Raw genomic sequence first — 18,766 nt, 5'->3', positions numbered from 1 at the left:
TTATGGTCACTGCAAGAAAGATGAAGTTGAGAAGTAGCACAGTTTTTTTCTTTACAGGACTTTCTCAGTAACCTGAATATAAGTCATTGTAAATTGTTTGTATGCACCCACCCACCATAGCTATAGAATACAACACCCTTATAGAGATTTAATTGTTCTACACCCAATCCCACTAAAAGACTTGATCATCATATATGTTAGTTGTTTATGTAGCTTATGTGTTATTTATTAATGCATATGAACTCTATGAAATCTTTCCATTCTTTATTATAATCTCCTTGTCAGTGTTTGTATCCGCGTTCATCCCAGTGGCCTACTGTTCCACTACTGATTTAATGCTTCTGATAATATTTTATGGAAAATAGCCGTGACAAAGCACACTGGATTTGAACGTGAGGAGACACGTTTTGCTCTTCTGTGAAGTTCTCATAGGGCGGGGAGGGTGTTTCTCAAGACTGAACGACCGGACTCTGTGAGACATGAGAGTATGATAGAAAGAGAGAGAGAGAGAGAGAGAGAGAGAGAGAGAGAGAGAGAGAGAGAGAGAGAGAGAGAGAGAGAGAGAGACGTGGGCACTTGAGCTCGAGGTGTAGTGTGGGAAAACAGCGCACGCGGGCACAGGCGAGCGGCTCGTGATTAACCTGACATCTCACAGGTCCAGCTGCGAATGTCCAACACTTTTTTGTGTTTGCAGTTGATTCCAACTTTTATGAGGGGAAACCGTCCAGTCAGAAGTCCTTATTACCGTTAGAGTGAACGTAAAGGAAGGTCCATTAAAAGTGGCCCATTCAAAATGGAATTACCGGTACTGGTTTTAGCGGCGGTCCTGTCGTTTGCCACCAGCTCTAAACTGAATGTGCCGCGCCTTCGCCTGTCTTATAAAGGTAAAGTGCTCACACAATCTTTATCTGAATCTGTCTTGCTGATTTGTTTATCATTTAGGTTCGGATATATCCTCAAAGTAGAACTACAAACCCACAGATTAAATGAATAGATGTAAAATGACCTTTAAGAAGGCTACTGGCAGGAGAGTAGCTACACGATCCAGTAGGCTACTTAAAGTAGATTAATGACTGTTTTCACCGCTTGGGTGGTAAGAATGATGTTACCATCTCTCGGTTCATTGGTGTAGACTTTATGAATACTTGAACAATGAAGACTTTATAGGCATTACAGCTTCATTTTCTGTTACAGCATAATTTTCTGTAAAGCTACTTTGAAACGATGTGTGTTGTGAAAAGAACTATACAAATAAAAATGACTTGACGTGTTTTAGAGTAGAATACTACAAACAGATGCGTGTGGAAACTGTGCAATGCAATCAAAGCACAGAACGTTTCTGTTTTCTTTGTTACTTTTTCCACCCATTTCCATGCTTGTCACATTTAATGAGTCATTGTTTAAACTTTGCGCACAGTCCCCTTGTGACCGTGTCAAATCCAAATCTAAGCGCACCGTTTCTGCATGGAAGGAACTGCTCGGTTAAAACTCAGATGTTGTGGCTGCCTGTCGTTTTTTTTTTTTTTTTTTTTTAACGGTCAGGATAGCTAAGTCAGGATTCAGTAGGCCTATTCCAGGCTACTGTTTTAGCTGTTGTCTATCCAGAACCCCGGGATCCATCACCCTCGAGCTCTCCTGGCGCGCGCTAACCGCTGCGCGGTCGGACTCTCGACGGTGCGCGAGGATTTATAGAGTGCAAGGAGAATTTTAGAATGCCCTAAAGGAGTTTGAGATGATTTAACTGTGCTGCTTTGGTTTTATACGTTGATAAAATACGTTGCTTAACATTAATTTACCTGCAGGCTAAGTGGAATGAGGCGTCAGGTGGTGACATGAATGTGAAGCAGTAGTTGGTATTAATTGTTTATATCAGAGCTCCGTAAAGTTCATTTCATTAATGATTATTAGCTCAGGTGTCCGGTTTCTTTCCAGCAGTGTGAGTGCGTGACTAGAGCGCATCTGTGCAGAGTTTCTACTGTCATTCACTGCGCGCGCAGTCCCTGCGTGGAGCTCTGATTGCGTGTAATCGCCCTGTGGTCTTCTCTACGGACGCGCTATGAACCTTGATAACGATCAGCCTTGAGTACCATGCGTTTGGGTAAACGTATTTAGATTCTCATAACAAGATTCACAACTGACGGATCTCCTTATAAGCTATTCGTCACTGTTCGCGCGCCTGCCTGCTGAAAAAGCTGAAGCAAGCAGCGCACGCATGCATGCACTCATCAAGCTGTCAGAATTGTATGGACTGGTCTGGAGGGAGCATGTTATGTTTTGAATGGGAAATGAGGGACAGCCTATCCCCTAAACCTAACCCTCACAAAAAACTTTCTGCATTTTTACATTTTCAATAAAACATAGTTTAGTATGTTTTTTAAGCAATTTAATTATGGGGACACTAGAAATGTCCTCATAAACCACATTTATAGCATAATACCCTTGTAATTACCAGTTTGTAACCTAAAAAAAGTCCTTGTAAACCACTTAAACCTGCCCCCCCTGCCCCAACACACACACACACACACACACACACACACACACACACACACACACACACACACACACACACACTTTCCTCCCTCATACACTATCACACCTGTATGCATTCTTATTCTCTTTTATGGTTGAACATATTCACACAGGCACAGAGGCTGGTAGGTGTGTGTTTGTTTTAGTTTACATGAATAGATTAATGAGTTTGTTTTTGTAGCATTGCCCAGATGTTGGTGGAGGGTTTGATGAAGTCTAGCTAAAGAGTCTGTCAGCAAATGGAATTTGGGTGATTCCTCTTGCTTTCCTTTTTCTGTGTCTTTCATCTTCTCTCACTCCCTAAATATTACCTTTCTGGGACAAATAAAAAGAGGTTTATTTAGCAAAGGAGAGTTCCAGCTGGTCCACTTTAATGACAAGCCAGTGTTGAGAGAATTTACACAGAATTAAGCGTTTGAATGATGGATGTTCTGAAACCCTCACGTGAGATTGAGTCTATAGATTAGGGAATGCTCAAGAATATTTATGCATGTTTAGAAAATGTGTGATGGAATACAGTATCTGATCCTAAAATTCTTGGCTTGGCATAACAGCATTATTTATAGTGCATAGCTTTCACACAGCATTCTAGACTCTTAATCTCAATTCAAATCAAAGTGCTTATTTGCATGACAATATTGTTTTGTATTGCCATAAAATAGAATAAGAGAAACCCAAAAATGTAACAAGCAAAGCAAGAAAAACAGTAATAAACATACAGAATAAATGTATAACAATTTTTACCTAAAACACATTATCTACAATAGGGTGGGGGGTTGGGATATAATTTGTAATCAAACATTTGTTCATTGATTCTTAGCCTGGTTGTCCCTTATAAGGTTACAAATCAAGCTATGCACATATGAGTTTTTCTGCAACAATAATATCCATCCATCCATTCATCCATCCATCTTCTCATATATATATATATATATATATATATATATATATATATATATATATATATATATATATATATATATATATATATACACACACAACCACTTTATTAGATACACCTTTACACCTACTTATTCATGCGATTATCTAATCAGCCAATTGTGTGGCACACATAAAATAATGCAGATACAGGTCAGGAGCTTCAGTTAATGTTCACATCAACCATCAGAATGGGGAAAAAATTTCCCTTAGTAACTTTCTAGATGAGAACTCTTATGAGGAAGGGGACACCCAAGGAAACTTTTCACCTGTTGCATTCGCATTCATAAAGTACCACTGTAGTGACGTCATCTAGTAACGACCATTTTTATTCTGGCATTATTTGTGCGCATTTTTCAATAGCAACAATAACCAAATCAACAACACTGACAGAGATTTCAGGATCGGAGCTAAACTTTTATTTGTTTAGGGCTGTTTTATACGAACTTTGGCTGCATCGGAAAATGTCGGCAGCTACCTTATCAGTGCATGGTTTAAACAACAGTGTTTTTGGATGAATGGAACTCTCTGAACAGTTTAAAAACACCTTATTTCATCCTACCTTCATCCTTATACAGCCTCCGAAGGTAGCATATTCCTGTTTTCGGATGCAGCCTGTGTCTTCAGGTTACAGTTTAAACAGGACGCGTGAGCCGCGGAGTGGGAGATGAGACAAGGCAGTGAAAAGCGCTCTTTAACCACGCTGCATACACTGAACTCAGCGGACAACATGTTGAAAATCCACTATAAACCTATTTATCAACACAATCTTTTACAATAAAGGCTTTTATGCCTCAACATAAATTACTGTACCAAAATACTCACTCATTGACTTAAAAAAGACGTCTTGAGGCAAGTTGACCATGCAGTAACAGGCACGCAATACTTCCCTCATGTAAACTAGATTTAATGACAGTTTAGTGTATAATGAAGTTCATTTACCCACTCTCGATAAACATCTAATTATTTATATCCGTCATCCCAGGAAAAAGTTGAAGAAGTAATCCAAAATTCACTTTATTTTCTGTATAGTCACACAGTACAGATGTGATGAAAACTCAAAGTGTGTCTACCGATGAAGTCACACACATACATACACACATACGTATGTGAAATGGGCGATTCTCTTTGGATACTTTGTTGTATGTTATTTCTGTTAACGAAACTGTAAAATTAGCGCAGTCCTCTCAGTAGCAGATTAGCAGCTAGTTTGTTTACTATGGCGGCTGTGGAGCACCTCTCCTTTCTCAATGCAGGTTTTTGTCCAATCTGGCTGCAGCACCTCCCACAGTCCCTATACGCCCCAAAATTATCTACGCATGTATGTTATAATCACATGAGTATATAGATATACAGGTGTGTATATATATATATATATATATATATATATATATATATATATATATATATATATATATATATATATATATAGTATGTATATAAGTATATACAGTATCTACACCGATCAGCAACAACATTAAAACCACCTGCCTAATATTGTGTAGGTCTCCCTCGTGCTGCCAAAACAGCGCCAACCCGCATCCTGAGATGATATACTTCTCACCACAATTGTACAGAGCAGTTATCTGAGTAACCGTAGACTTTGTCAGTTCAAACCAGTCTGGCCATTCTCTGTTGACCTCTCTCATCAACAAGGCATTTCCATTTGCAGAACTTCCGCTCACTGGATGTTTTTTGTTTTTGGCACCATTCAGAGTAAATTCTAGAGACTGTTGTGCATGAAAATCCCAGGAGATCAGCAGTTACAGAAATACTCAAACCAGACCATCTGGCACCAACAATCATCCATGCAATGTTCATATCAACCATCAGAATGGGGAAAAAATGTGATCTCAGTGATTTGGACCATGGCTGGTGCCAAATGGGCTGGTTTGAGTATTTCTGTAACTGCTGATCTCCTGGGATTTTCACACAGAACAGTCTCTAGGATTTACTCAGAATGGTGCCAAAAACAAAAAAACATGCAGTGAGCGGCAGTTCTGTGGACGGAAACGCCTTGTTGATGAGAGACGTCAACAGAGAATGGCCAGACTGGTTTGAACTGACAAAGTCTACGGTAACTCAGATAACCACTCTGTACAATTGTGGTGAGAAGAATATTTTCTCAGAATGCTATTCTGAGATGTGGGTTGGCACTGTTTTGGCGGCACGAAGGGGACCTACACAATATTAGGCAGGTGGTTTTAATGTTGTGGCTGATCGGTGCATAAATATACAGTTTACATAAATGGGAAAAGAGGAGGGCAAACATATGGCAAAACCAAGACACAGAAGTTGAGGTACAGACTCCAGGCACATCTACACTGGCAGTTTTATGTCCATGTGTCATGGTTGTTGAGGAAATGAATTTAAGGCTGAAGGTTTGGCAGGACAAACATACTGTCTATATATATATATATATATATATATATATATAGTATTTATCCACGCACAGGAGACAAGAATAATGAATGCTTTTACTGTGCAAAATGGATGCAAGTGGTATTTTTATGAAAACACGCATTCCCCCCATCCTTGTGGCGTCAGTCAAAAGTTTGGTGTAATATAGCAGAACAATGCAGTATTGTAGCAGTTTCCTCTAGAGTTGAGGGGAGATGGCAGCTCGTTGCAATTAGGTCACAAGCCCTGGACTTGATCACACGCACTGATAATGACCAGAACAGCTGTTGGTCACTTAAACTATGATTTTTTAACCCCTGAGTTGATGACTATCCTGGGAGCCATCAGATGAACACATGCTCACTTAATTGCAGCCTCAATGCTTTCAAGCACCCAGTGCATAAATACAACTGCCACACAAACATTTGGAAACACGGGTGCTAAAAGGGATCAGGGTAATAAAGGAGGGAAAAAAAGAGTAGTGTCAGAGAAATCAATGAATGAATGGAGGTAAATGAAAGAGTAAATGAAAGGAGAAATGGCTCGAGTCTTGTGCTGAAGATGGAGTGGAAGTTGAATGAATTTCGCCCACTGTCACTTACAGCAGATTTTGTGCGTGGGAGAAAGAATCGTTCTCTTTCTTTCTTTCTTTCTTGGGCTTCATTTAGTTCACCTAAAATTATGATGAAATGCACTGATGGTTTTTGTGCTGCTAAGGTGTTCATTTGGTGATTTCTTGTGTTTGTGCACATCCCTGTAATTCCTGACCTAGGAGAGCTTGGCTTGTCAAAGATCATTGATGATGACCCTTTTCACACGTCCAGGTTTTGAAATGCAGAAATAAATGATTGCTGGTTAAACTTCGATAGCAGCAAATGGGAGTGAATGGGAGACCAAGGCAAATATAATTTTTTTCTTACTTATTTGCTCCAACAGCAAAAGAAAAACACCACTATTATGTTTCTACAACTTTTCAAATGGAGAGAAAAAAAAGAGCGATGGATTACGACAATTAGAAGAGAGAAGATGGCAAACTTACTGTCAATCTCTCGGCAGCTGTGTCAGAAACCTCATCGCATCTGTGGTATAATTTTATACATTTACATGAAATAATTATTTTTTATTGCAAATATAAAAAAGTTTGCTATATTTGCGCTGCAAAATAAGGCGGAAAGGTGTCATTACATTCTGTGAAAAGTGTCCATTGTGGGTGTGGTTCTGTATTTTCTGTGAGGAGAAAAATACTAAAAATAAACTTATTTCTTGTCTGTGTGTATGAACTCACTTCTGAAAACAAAACTAAATGTGTAAACGAGTCTTGGAATCCATGTGTGTAGCCATAACAAGGTGTTTAGTCAAGCTGCTGTAGTCTTATTGTGTGAGTGTGTGTATAGAGGGGAAGGCAGTGACTCTTATGGCTGCTGTCCAGAGGGGTTTATCTAAAACCTCACATTCTGATTCTTGCTTCGGGGAGAGAGGGGTCAAGAGAGGCCAGGGAGCAGGAGAAGACAGAGGGACTGAAAGAATAAGACTGACAGTGAGAAAAAGGGGATTTGAAGGGGAGAGGGAAAGAGGGACTGAAAGAGGGAGAAGTTATGTGTTTGGGCTTTTATGAGTTTAACAGTTTGTAAAAGAGTTGGTGTAGCCTAATATGGCCTGAAGTAATGTGTGTAGTGTGTGACAAATGAAGACAGACAGGCAGAGTGAGAGTGAGAGAATTAGAGGAAACAGCGCTGATATAAAACTATGGAGAATTGGTATCTTGTGTTGCACTCAAATTCTTAAGAATTACGTATATGTACATATTTACAGTTAAAAGTTTGGACTCACCTACTGATTCCATATTATTACTATTAGAGTAGTTAGAGTAATTGTTAAATACGCCCATCCATGGACATTTCACATGGAACATGGAGTCCACATGTGCCTCTATGCCCATCAACACTTACCACTTTGGTAAGGTAGTATTTCAAATTTCGGTAAGCACAGGCAGGGGCGGACTGGGCCAATTTTATATAAAGAATAATCAACCTACTGTTTCCGATTTCACTGTGAGATCAGTCTGCCTCAACCAATCTCATGAGGTGCCGCCTATGATGCTTTTTAAACAATACTGAAGGAGTTCACATGTATGCTGGGAAATTATTGGCTGTTTTTCCTTCACTCTCCAGCCTAACTCACCCATTTGATATAATTCGTTTTGTAAAGAAATGCATTTCAAGGCACAGTATATACTGGTCTACCAAACAAATTTTAGAAAAACCAAATTCTCTCAAGTGTGTCTAAACTAGTGACTGCAAGTGTATATAGTGATAAATAGAGCAAAGTGTATTAGTGGTATTCAGAGAGAATCTGAGTTGCCTTGGAGAGTTTAAATATTAACATGCTGTGAAATGTTGACATACTCTGCATTAGATTTGTTATCTGAAGAGCAAAAAGAGTTTCTGACAGTGTGTATATGTGTGTGTCAGAGCAGTGTTGTGTATTCTTAGTGCCCGGGGAAGACACCATGAGATCTTCCTGCTGATGTTCGACTCTGTGAACGGTCTCCGCTGCTGCTTCGCTATACTAGTCAGAAATCAATTAGTTCCACGTTGGAACTGCTGACGTAATCAGCTTGAAGCCCTCTAAAAGATTAACCTGATACTGATCGCACACACTGTTACACACTCTGTTACACACACACACACACACACACACACACACACACACACACACACACACACACACACACACACACACACACACACACACACACACAAATGCATGATAAAATATGTCAAAGTTGTATATGAATGTATCTGTCTACACTAGACTGGAGAACATGATTAACTAACCATGCAGACATGTGTCCTCCTGAGGGTTACATATTCATATATTATATATTCATATATCCTTTCTCACTTTCTCATTTTCTCTTAATCACATTCAGGCACACAGTCTTTTAAACAAAACTAAGAATAAATGCAATCCATAAGGCAAATGGCCCAGCCAGCTCTAATGCAAAACCTCTAAATCCTAAAAGGTAGGACAAATGCCAACGCGCATGTGTGTTATTAATGCTTGTTTCGAAAATTGGTGGCATGCCACTGTGTGGAAAGACAGCTGATGTAAGAAATGAGTTTGTGAGAGAGGGATAAAAATACAATGGTGTTTCATCAGCATTAGCATAGCTTTCTAATGCTCTCTCTCTCTCTCTCTCTCTCTCTCTCTCTGTGTCTCTCTCTTCATCCTCCTCTTTTTCCTTATTACTGATGAACACACAGATGTGATTAAAGGCATAATGATTGGAGCGTTTGTAAGAAACATGCATCAGTTAAGTAGAAACGAATTGATTAGATGTGTGTGTTTCTGTGGGTATTGTAAGTACAAAATTAATTCTGACACCAACACTACAGTTTTAGTTCTCTTTCCAAAGTGTTACTCATCTACTGGCACACAGCTTCTTACTGTCACTATGGGGAGTTGTAGTGCATGCCAACTCAAACCCCTGTGTAGTCTCAGGTTGTCATTTCATCAGGTTTAACTTCATTAAATTGGTGATTATGAACTGTTAGTTTAACAGAGGAGATTATTTATACAGCTACAGGAGACAGACCAGACTACCTGTGTAATCTATACTGAATGTGAGTGTATGCATGTGTGAGACATACATTTAGATACTAGAAACAGGTGACGGGGAAAAGTGCGTGTTTATTCTAGGGTATATGTTTTTTGGGGGCTTGAAAAGAGAGGACCGCAACGTAGAGTAATGTTTGTGTATGTTGTGTGTTTTTGTATGAGTGTGTATGGGTTTACTTAGTTTGTAGCCTGCGTCCATATTCGCGTACTGTAAGAGTATCTACTGCATTTGATGAAGAATGCACTTCTCTGCAATTTATAAAATGCATTCATTAGGTATGCAGGTGAGTAGTATGAATACATTCCCAGACATACTTCATATGGGATCGTGTACATTGTCCCGTCATCTGAATGTATGATGTAGTAACAACAAAAAATATTTTACTAAGGATTTATTCAACAAGTACAATTTAACCATGAAGAACAACTTTCTTGGTGTATATAGCATTTGAAAATAGCTGCCTGACTCTCGGTATTCCACGTTTTTAAGATCATTATGGGAATATGGGACAGTAAAGTGTCCAGTGGGTATACACGTCAGAATCTCGCAGCAAGGATATGTTTCTGTTTTATAAAAACTGAGGATTGTGACATATTGTTCATGTGACAAACTGCTTTTGGCATACTATATTGTTGGGAAGTAGGCATATTCGGACACATGCTTAGTTTGCAGACAAATTTGTCCCCAAATAACATCCCTATGGGGACATTTGGGATGTCCTCATTTGGAATTATTTTTTATTATTCTAAAAATGGTAAAAGTTTTTTTGTTTCTGTAGTTACTAGAAATTGTGTGTGTGTGCGCGCATGTGTAGATAATGAGGACACACACATTATCCAAGCTATAGTGAGCTAAATAATGAGTAATTAATAAAATATCTTGGGAATAGGAGAGAGAATGAATGGGTATGGATGAAGTTGAAGCTCTAAATTTCTTTGGATGTCTGTGTCTCTGTTTTATTTAATTGTCTTCAGATGTGTGTTTTGATTCATGGGGGACACAGCGTTGATTCATGAACTGACGAGTTACTGAGATCATCTGCCACCATTGTGCCTTTAATCAGGACATTGAACTGCATGTTACTTCAGAGAAGCCCTGCAATTAGTGTTTCTCTATGAACCTTTTAGATAAATAGCATCTGCTAAATGACAAATAAACATCTGTGAATTTGCACATGTATGTTGCACCTCTTTGTAAGAAAGAGGGTGTGTAATTGTGTGAATGCCAGTATTTCACTGTTTGGACCCTTATAAGCATTTATATCTCATTGTGTTGTGAAACATGCATGCAACATCAGTAAAAATAATAAAGAAAGAATAAAACTCCTTCTCACAAGTTCAACTTTGGGAAGGGTATTTGAGGATTATATCGTAAAACCTCACACACTGTCAAACCTCAGAAACTCAGAACTGTGTGTGTGTGTGTTTGAATTTATCTCTTTTTTAATCTCTTTGCCAATAATTGTAAAATTCCAAATGTCTTTTGGTAAACTCCTTAAATGGCTGAGAGAGAGTTTAATTGTTGTATGTGGGGAGTGCATTGTGGTTGTTGCATGTGTGTTGTTTATAATTGTGGTTTTACACTTGGCTTTGTTGTTTGGCTTCTGTTTGTGCTCTTTTCAGCGGCGCCACATTAGCGGCTTTAGGCACATGCCAGCCTCTTTTTCTTGACTCTTTTTTTTCTGTCCAGTTACACATTATATGAGGAGAATGTGGAGGGAGTGTTGGGCTGCTCTTCAGGAAACATTACATGAGAATGTTTAAGTGTTTAAATAGGATGTATGGTAACCTGGTAAAATACTTGAGTGTTTGTCAATGTGTGTGTTTGTGTGTGTGTGTGTGTGTGTGTGTGTGTGTGAATGTTCTTGTATCCCCCTTATCTCATTCTTGTTAACCCTCTGACATCACCCACATACACTTTTCAGCTAGGTCTTTAGATCACTCTCAAAAGTGTCATTTGTTTCAGATGCCCAACCTGGTCTCGTAGAATCACGTTATTATGCCTACATTTTTGCAAATTGAGTTTTACGTGGCTTGTTGTACGTATCAGTGCATATCTTGTAAAGTGATACATTTTAAGGTTCAGGTTTAAGGTTTTGGGTAAGTCGGTTTTGTTGATTTAAAAGTCCATAATGCATTTTTTCTTAAAAAAACCAATTTGTTTGGGAGAAAATGTAACTCTTTTTAAGAAAACGTCAAAAATGTCGAGGCTCATATAATCCTCTACACACGCACATATTTACCTTCCTATGGGGACGTACTGTATGATAGATTTCTATTGTTTTAATATGAAGCCAATTATAGTACATACAGACTAACCCTAATCCCTAAACCTACCAATGAAAGAGATTTTTTTTGCATTTTTACAGTAATTTTTAATTAATTTATTTCCAATTGAAGACATCCCCAAAGGGAAGTTTTTATGGCAAGCCGAACTGACTTGTATTCATTCCCAGGACATGAATTGCTGATATTAGCACTTCCATTTTCACTAGTGGATCATTTTTGATATCAGGAATGTAATTACAACTAGTGGAAATGCCAATTCTTGATATCAGTAATTACATTTGCACTAGTAAAAATGTTAATTCTTGATAGAAAAAAATGACATCATCTCTTGCAGAAATACACATTCTTGATATTAAATATGTAATTTCAATTAGTGAAAAGTGCAGTTTTTAACTGCATTTTCACTAGTCGAATTTCACAATAATCGGTCATCCACTCCTATTCAAAATACCATCATGGATATCTAAAATTAATTTTTTACTAGTTGAAATTCCAATTCCACAAACCAACAATGCACTTCCTACTAGTAAAAATGATCGTTTTTGATATCAATAATTACAATGTTTGTGCAAATATTCATTCCTGATATCAACAATTTAATTACTAACTAGTAAAAACTAGCTACTAGTAAAAATTTAAAAAAAATGTATATCAGTAATTTGGTTTTCCCTAGTGACAAAGCTAAATTCTGATATCTGCAATATGATTGTAACTATTAAGAATGTCTTTTTAGATATCTTTAATTATTTTCCAGTTTATTGATATCCAAAATCCATTTCCAGATATTTGAAGTAACTAATCTAACATGGTAAAATATATTTACAGATATAAAAAATTGGCATTTTTACCTGTTGAATTGTTGAAATCAGGAATGGATATTTGTACTAATAACAATGTAATTATTGTTATAAAACAACTTTTTACTAGTAAGAAGTGCATTGCTGATTTGTGAAATTAGAATTTCAGCTAGTAAGAAATACATTTTAGATATACGTAATTGCGTTTTGATTGACAGATCATTGTGATATTCTACTTGTGAAAATGTTACAGATATATAAAAAAAATCAGTTTTAGATAGCTGAAATGTAATTTTTTATATCAGGAATGTGTGTTTCTGTGAGTGATGATGGCATTTATTATCAATAATGTTTTTACTAGTGCAAATGAAATTACTGATATCAAAAATGAACACTGTCACTGGTAGTAAGTACATTCCTGATATCAAGAATAAGCATTTTGCAACTATAGTGAAAATTGAATAGTTGATATCAACATATCCTGCATGTGATTAAAAGTCAATTCGTCTTGCGATTTTGGATGAATTTCATCCCTAAAGAAAAGCAAAGTAAATCCACCCATCACATACATACACACAGCACTCTCTCATTTCTCTAATATCTAGGACTCACTTTAAGGGTCAAAGATCCCTTTCCATTCTTCTGTCTTTCATTTTTGCACCATATGCCATCACATTCTCAGAAAGGGAGAGTGGTAACTTAATAGCTGGGGATCTGGGATGTTAGCACAAAGATTACACGTTCAACAGAAATCACAATATTGCTCTTGAGCAAGGCAAGTCTAGAATGAGTCTTGTGCAAGTGGTTAAAATGCATCTGCTAAGTACTGACGTAAACTCACAATCTGTAATATTTGGACTTGTCTTTGAACAAACAGTCATGCCAATAAAGCACAATTGAATGGAATTGAGAATGAGAGAAACAGAGAAAGTGGGGTTTAGTCTTGAATTCCAAATCCCGATCCCAAAGAGCTCTCTACAGCAGTGTAGAACACCAGCCACATTGCACAACAGCTCCAAGTGCTTTTCCTGCTGTTCTAGATTGAAGAACAGCTCTTTGCATGTCCTCTTTCTGCACTTCATATACCCTAAACATTTTCTCTCTCTTAAAGCCAGTCTTCTTTTATATAGAGAGAAAGATTTACTGTAAACTTTCTGTTGAAATGTGGTTTTGGTTATCAGGTCATTCATAATTCATATTTGTCTCACTATATCTCTGTTTCTCTATCTCTCTTCGTTTCCCACAGATCTGCTGGCCACAAACCGTACCTCTATCTTCAGCGGTTACCATGGCGATCTGCACTTGTCGGCTGTATTTTTGGATGAATATCATGACAGGCTTTTCCTGGGAGGGAAAGATGTTTTGTACTCACTGAGACTGGATCACACGCATGATGCTAAAGAGGTAACTGGCACACACAAACACTGTGATAAGCATAGGAAAACTGTCCCAAGAAAAACACATGTGAGAGCAGAGAAAATGTGCAAGTGATGGTATTGGTACTGTATGTGAGTGTCTGTTATTGAAAGGTGTCATGTTATTCAGTCTGCTCTGCTGGAGTCTGTTATCTACAGACAAATTCAGCAGACACAAATGCTGACACACTTTAGACATAATTACAAGGAGTGAATGTGAATAAGTGAGAAAAACACAAAGGGAAAGAGAGAGTCAGGGGCGACATACAACTTTATTTTTTTAAAGAGGACCAATATCAATTGCTAACATGGTGCCTTAGTTAATATAAAACACTTTTCAGCAACTTAGGGGGCTTTCACACTGGCAGTTTAGTCCGAAACAGAGCACGTTTCACATGAAAAGTGGGTCATGTGAAAGCTGTTTTGCGGACCGGGGGAACGGACCGTGGTACCGAACCTGAGACTCTCCTCAACAACCACCAGTGTGCAGCATCCACCTGGATGATGCGACGGCAGCCATAGTGCGCAAGTAGGCTCATCACTCACCAGCATTTGGTGGAGAGGAGAGAGTTATTGAGCTGATTAATAGATGGGGATTATTAGGAAGCCATGATTGATAAGGGCCAATGGGGGGATTTTGGCCAGGACACTCCTACTCTTTTTCGAGAAGTGTCCTGGGATTTTTAATGACCACAGAGAGTCAGGATCTTGGTTTAACATCTCATCCGAAGGACGGAAATGACAGGGGAACATTGTGGGACACAGGAGAGGTGCAGTGCCTTTTATATAAGGTGTGTGAGTGAGCGTGAAACCAGCTGTTTCCTTAAAAATCATTGTTTGTGAGCATCCGATATAGTCGCCTTCTCCTAGACATGTTTAACTGCTGAATTACGGCATGCAACACACAGAGACGCAAGTTTCGTTCACTCTGGTGCGACCTGTGTTGTGTTTTCCATCATGTGCACGTTTGTGATGATGCAAGTTGATGACGGAAAAGCACCGGGGTTCGACAGAATCACATGTGTGTCTGAAACCAGACCAACGCTTCAGGGGGCACCGGGAACAAACTCACTCGGATTCGGACCGCAGCAAACATGCCCAATATGAAAACCACCTTAGTGGTTCTTCATATAAGTGTGAGGCATGCTGTTTTAGTGGTACAGTTTTTGTTTAGTGTGCAAGGTTCAAACCCTGATCCAACATATATGGGTGGATGATGACAGAATTTTCAGTTTAAAACAAGCGATCTGTGGCGCGATTAGATTGGAATGGTGTAATGGGTGATGTCTGCCATGGAAAACACTTTTTTTTAACATACAGTAATCATGCAATTTAAGATACAGCACATATAGAAGTTGCCACTTGCCACTTTTCACTTCTGGAGAGTGTGATATATGTTTTAAATGAAAGTTTGGGAGGGGTCTGCTCATCTTATGCTGTCAATCACAATGCTATGGTATACTGTATTATCATCCACTTGCCTCACTCCTGTGACAATTCTTCAGCATCCCTTCACCACCCCAACTCCACCTTTATTCATTTCTATTATGTATTAAATATTATATAAACTTAATTCATTAAATACTCCAGTGGGGATTTTACAACTTGAGTCGAGTCTTGAGCTGGAGCCCTTTGTCGAGGACAGCAAGCCAGATGTTATCTCACTCAAGGATGATATGAAAACTGAAATTTTGTTTAGTTTTTCTATAATCCTACACAAAACTATAATCTTAATGGAACACACATATTTACACACTCTTAGTTCTTGTTTGTCTATACATTACCATGTTTTGTTTTCTTTGGAAATCAGTCAGTCCATGAGTCAGAATTTTTATTAAAAAAAATCTCACATAAACAACTGTCCACAAACAACACATTAAACTCCTATAAACTGGCCACACTTGTGACAAAGATGTGTTTAGGGCACACTAAGACATTTAAAAACATAAATGGTCTTTGTTTGATTTTACATGCTGGATGTTTGGTGCCCCTTATTGTTTTATTGATGCAGTTTATAACATAAAATTGTCAGTCATGATTGGTGTTAAATAGATACTGAACTAAATGGACTGAAAAAGCAGAATTGCTTTGGTAGTACTTGTTTTAGGGTTTGGCAGTTTTTTCACGTAATTAACTTTGTGTGTGTATGTGTGTGTTTGTGTGTGTGTGAGTGCATGTGTGTGTGCGCGCATGCATATGTGCACTGCTGAGCTAAATTAAAGCCTCTGTTCATTTGAATGTGTTTTGACCTAAGTCACCGGAGCCTCAAAAAGTGTGGTTATTTTTGTTATATGTGTGTGTTTGTTTTAGAGATCACGCCCTATGTCTCCATAGACCTTGTCATTGTGTGTGGCCTTGTTAGAAGATATGAACAGGAATAGGAAGTGTATTGCCATGGTGATAGACATGTGGGAGTGGCTGCCACCTCTGGGGTTATGACCCCTTGACCTTCGGTTCAAATACAGACATTTTCTGCTTGGTCAGATCTTCATGCACTCTGTAAGGACTTCATACCACCCCTGGCCAGAGTGTGTTTTTATATATTAGTTTCTATAATGAGAATTAAATAATAAAAAAATAAAAAAATTACATTTTTATTACATTGTTATTACAATGAAGTTGCAATCATAAGGCTTACCATATGCTACACTACAGCTGATCTGGTTTATTTTTAGTAAAAAATTCATAAAATGCTTTTAGCCTTTTGACCACTGCACAAAACGAGGGTCGTTTAATGTGTAATTATTAGGATGTGTGTGAATACGTGTACAACATTTCTTTGCAGATTTTATCTGTAAAAAATTCCCGATCAAAGTGGAGGGTGCCACAAGAATCAAAGCAGTGACTCATGATGTTTTTCTTTAAGTGGAAAATCACCCAGCCCTGATCAGACTTCCTTCTTCCCTCTTGGGGATGTATTCACTGTTAATCCCCATCACTTAAGCCTTTATCTCAACTGATCTCAGTTCAGTTTGGGTTATCATGCCCACCCATTTGTTTCAGATGACTGGCAGGATGCTATGGTCTAAGATCAGCCTTACAATCTTTAAAGTCTAGCTGCTGTGTTTCTTAATGGAGAATGATTAATCTTAAACGCAGTGTATCCCTAACAAATAGAAAGGGTAAATTAGTGAGGCTGCTTTAGTGAGTCCAGAGAACCCTTGCCCTCATAATATGGTTCACATTACAGAGCTTTTTCATTAATGATGAACTTTGAAGGACAAACATGAAAAATATGATGTTACATTACACGTTACATTAGACCAGTAAGTGTTTTGGAAAAGGATGTTGACTAATTAAGGAAACAGGAAATACCTTTAAGCACAGGAAGGACACTGGGTAATGTAATTGATTGCAGGTTCCAGATTTAGAAAATGTCAAAATATGTAAGAGCTCAACAAGGTCAATAAAATCCAGTGACTCAGTCATTGTTTAATCGTATGAAGGCTGGGACAGACATTTCTGTGATGATCTAATATTTTGGGCAGAGGAATCTCTTTGTAACCACCATATGACCCAAACAGTTCTGATAATCAACAAATCCCACTAGTGTTGAACAAATATTTTCTGTCAAAAACTGACACACTCTTTTATATGTTTCCCACTAGTTTATTTATTTTTGGCTAGGTGACATTCTTAACATGTTTGTTGTTTACTCATCATTATTTAATCTGGCTAGCAGACTGATATCTCTGATATGTATTTGAATGATGAATGATGAAAAATTATTTCATTCTGCTTTCTAATGCTAATGTGGACCAACTAATATGAGGAAGTTGCAGATCTGCAGAAAGAATCCCATTAGTCTCTGCGTGGTCTGAATGTGACAGTGGTTCTGTGCCAGACTGAACTATGACACATATGAAATTAATGTGACAGGATGTACAATCTTATTATATACTTTGATCGAGGGGGTCCTCCATCTGTGGCAGAGTTATGTGAAAAATGAAGGAATTCTGATGGGTTTTGAGGTTTATTTCTCAATTAATCATAATATGAGATTAGGTTTCGCTGACTTTGACACTCTCAGATTTATTGTTTTCATAAATCTATTGTTTCATAAATCTCTGGTTTTATTGCTGAAACTCATGGGAGCAGCAAACACTCACAAGACACTCTTTTTGTCACACAGCCACCCTCATATACTGTATCTGACTGTCTCTGTTTAACAGCGGGTGTCTAATTTTGTTGTGTTCATGGACCTCTGGAACCGTGCTTAGTTTTAACAAGTAAATTTGTCTGGGTGTGACAAGGCTGTGCAAAGTGTATGTTTTAATTTATGATGAGGCAATAAAATTTCATATGTTCTTCCACTTTTTCTCCAGATCCATTGGCCTTCGTTGCCTGGTAACCATGAGGACTGTATTCTCAAAGGAAAGGATCCTGAGGTGAGTGACTAACTGGTTTTGAATTCACCAAAGCATTGTTCAGACCATCAAAAATCCATCATTTTGTGATGTATCTAACTCAGATTTTTGCTCTGAACAGAAAAAAAAATTCAAATAACAAAAATTCAATAACAAATACAAACCAAATTGTATTAACTACATGAAGTTGGATATTTGAAAATGTGTTTCATTTCACATCCACATTAATAAGCTTTTGGTTGAAAACACATTGATTTTGCTTTGTTAATGCCTCTCATCCTGTCACAGTTAGTCACCGTTATGTTCATAAGGACTCTTATTTTGATATGGTTTTTGTCTTCTGTCATTAGTTTGCCCCAAACTACATTTCCCATGTTGCACTGCCCTCATCACAGCCATCTGTTCCCCA

At 38.0% G+C, this 18,766-nt stretch overlaps 1 protein-coding gene across 2 annotated transcripts in view; it reads left to right on the top strand.

Annotated features, from left to right (window-relative positions):
- The first annotated feature begins 603 nt into the window (after positions 1-603).
- Positions 604-18,766, top strand: part of LOC127424412 (semaphorin-3G-like) — a 45,959-nt gene continuing 27,796 nt past the window's right edge. The window contains exons 1-3 of one of the 2 annotated variants that reach the window (XM_051669597.1): positions 604-884; positions 13,822-13,979; positions 18,316-18,378. In XM_051669597.1, the coding sequence (XP_051525557.1) occupies positions 794-884; positions 13,822-13,979; positions 18,316-18,378 (312 nt within the window). In that variant the 5' untranslated portion in view covers positions 604-793. Of the gene's footprint in view, positions 885-13,821; positions 13,980-18,315; positions 18,379-18,766 lie in introns of those variants that run through there. The other variant, XM_051669598.1, reaches the window with a different exon arrangement.

The sequence above is a fragment of the Myxocyprinus asiaticus genome, chromosome 33, assembly GCF_019703515.2.
Source record: "Myxocyprinus asiaticus isolate MX2 ecotype Aquarium Trade chromosome 33, UBuf_Myxa_2, whole genome shotgun sequence".
Taxonomy (NCBI): domain Eukaryota; kingdom Metazoa; phylum Chordata; class Actinopteri; order Cypriniformes; family Catostomidae; genus Myxocyprinus; species Myxocyprinus asiaticus.
This window is presented reverse-complemented; position numbering and strand designations above follow the sequence as displayed.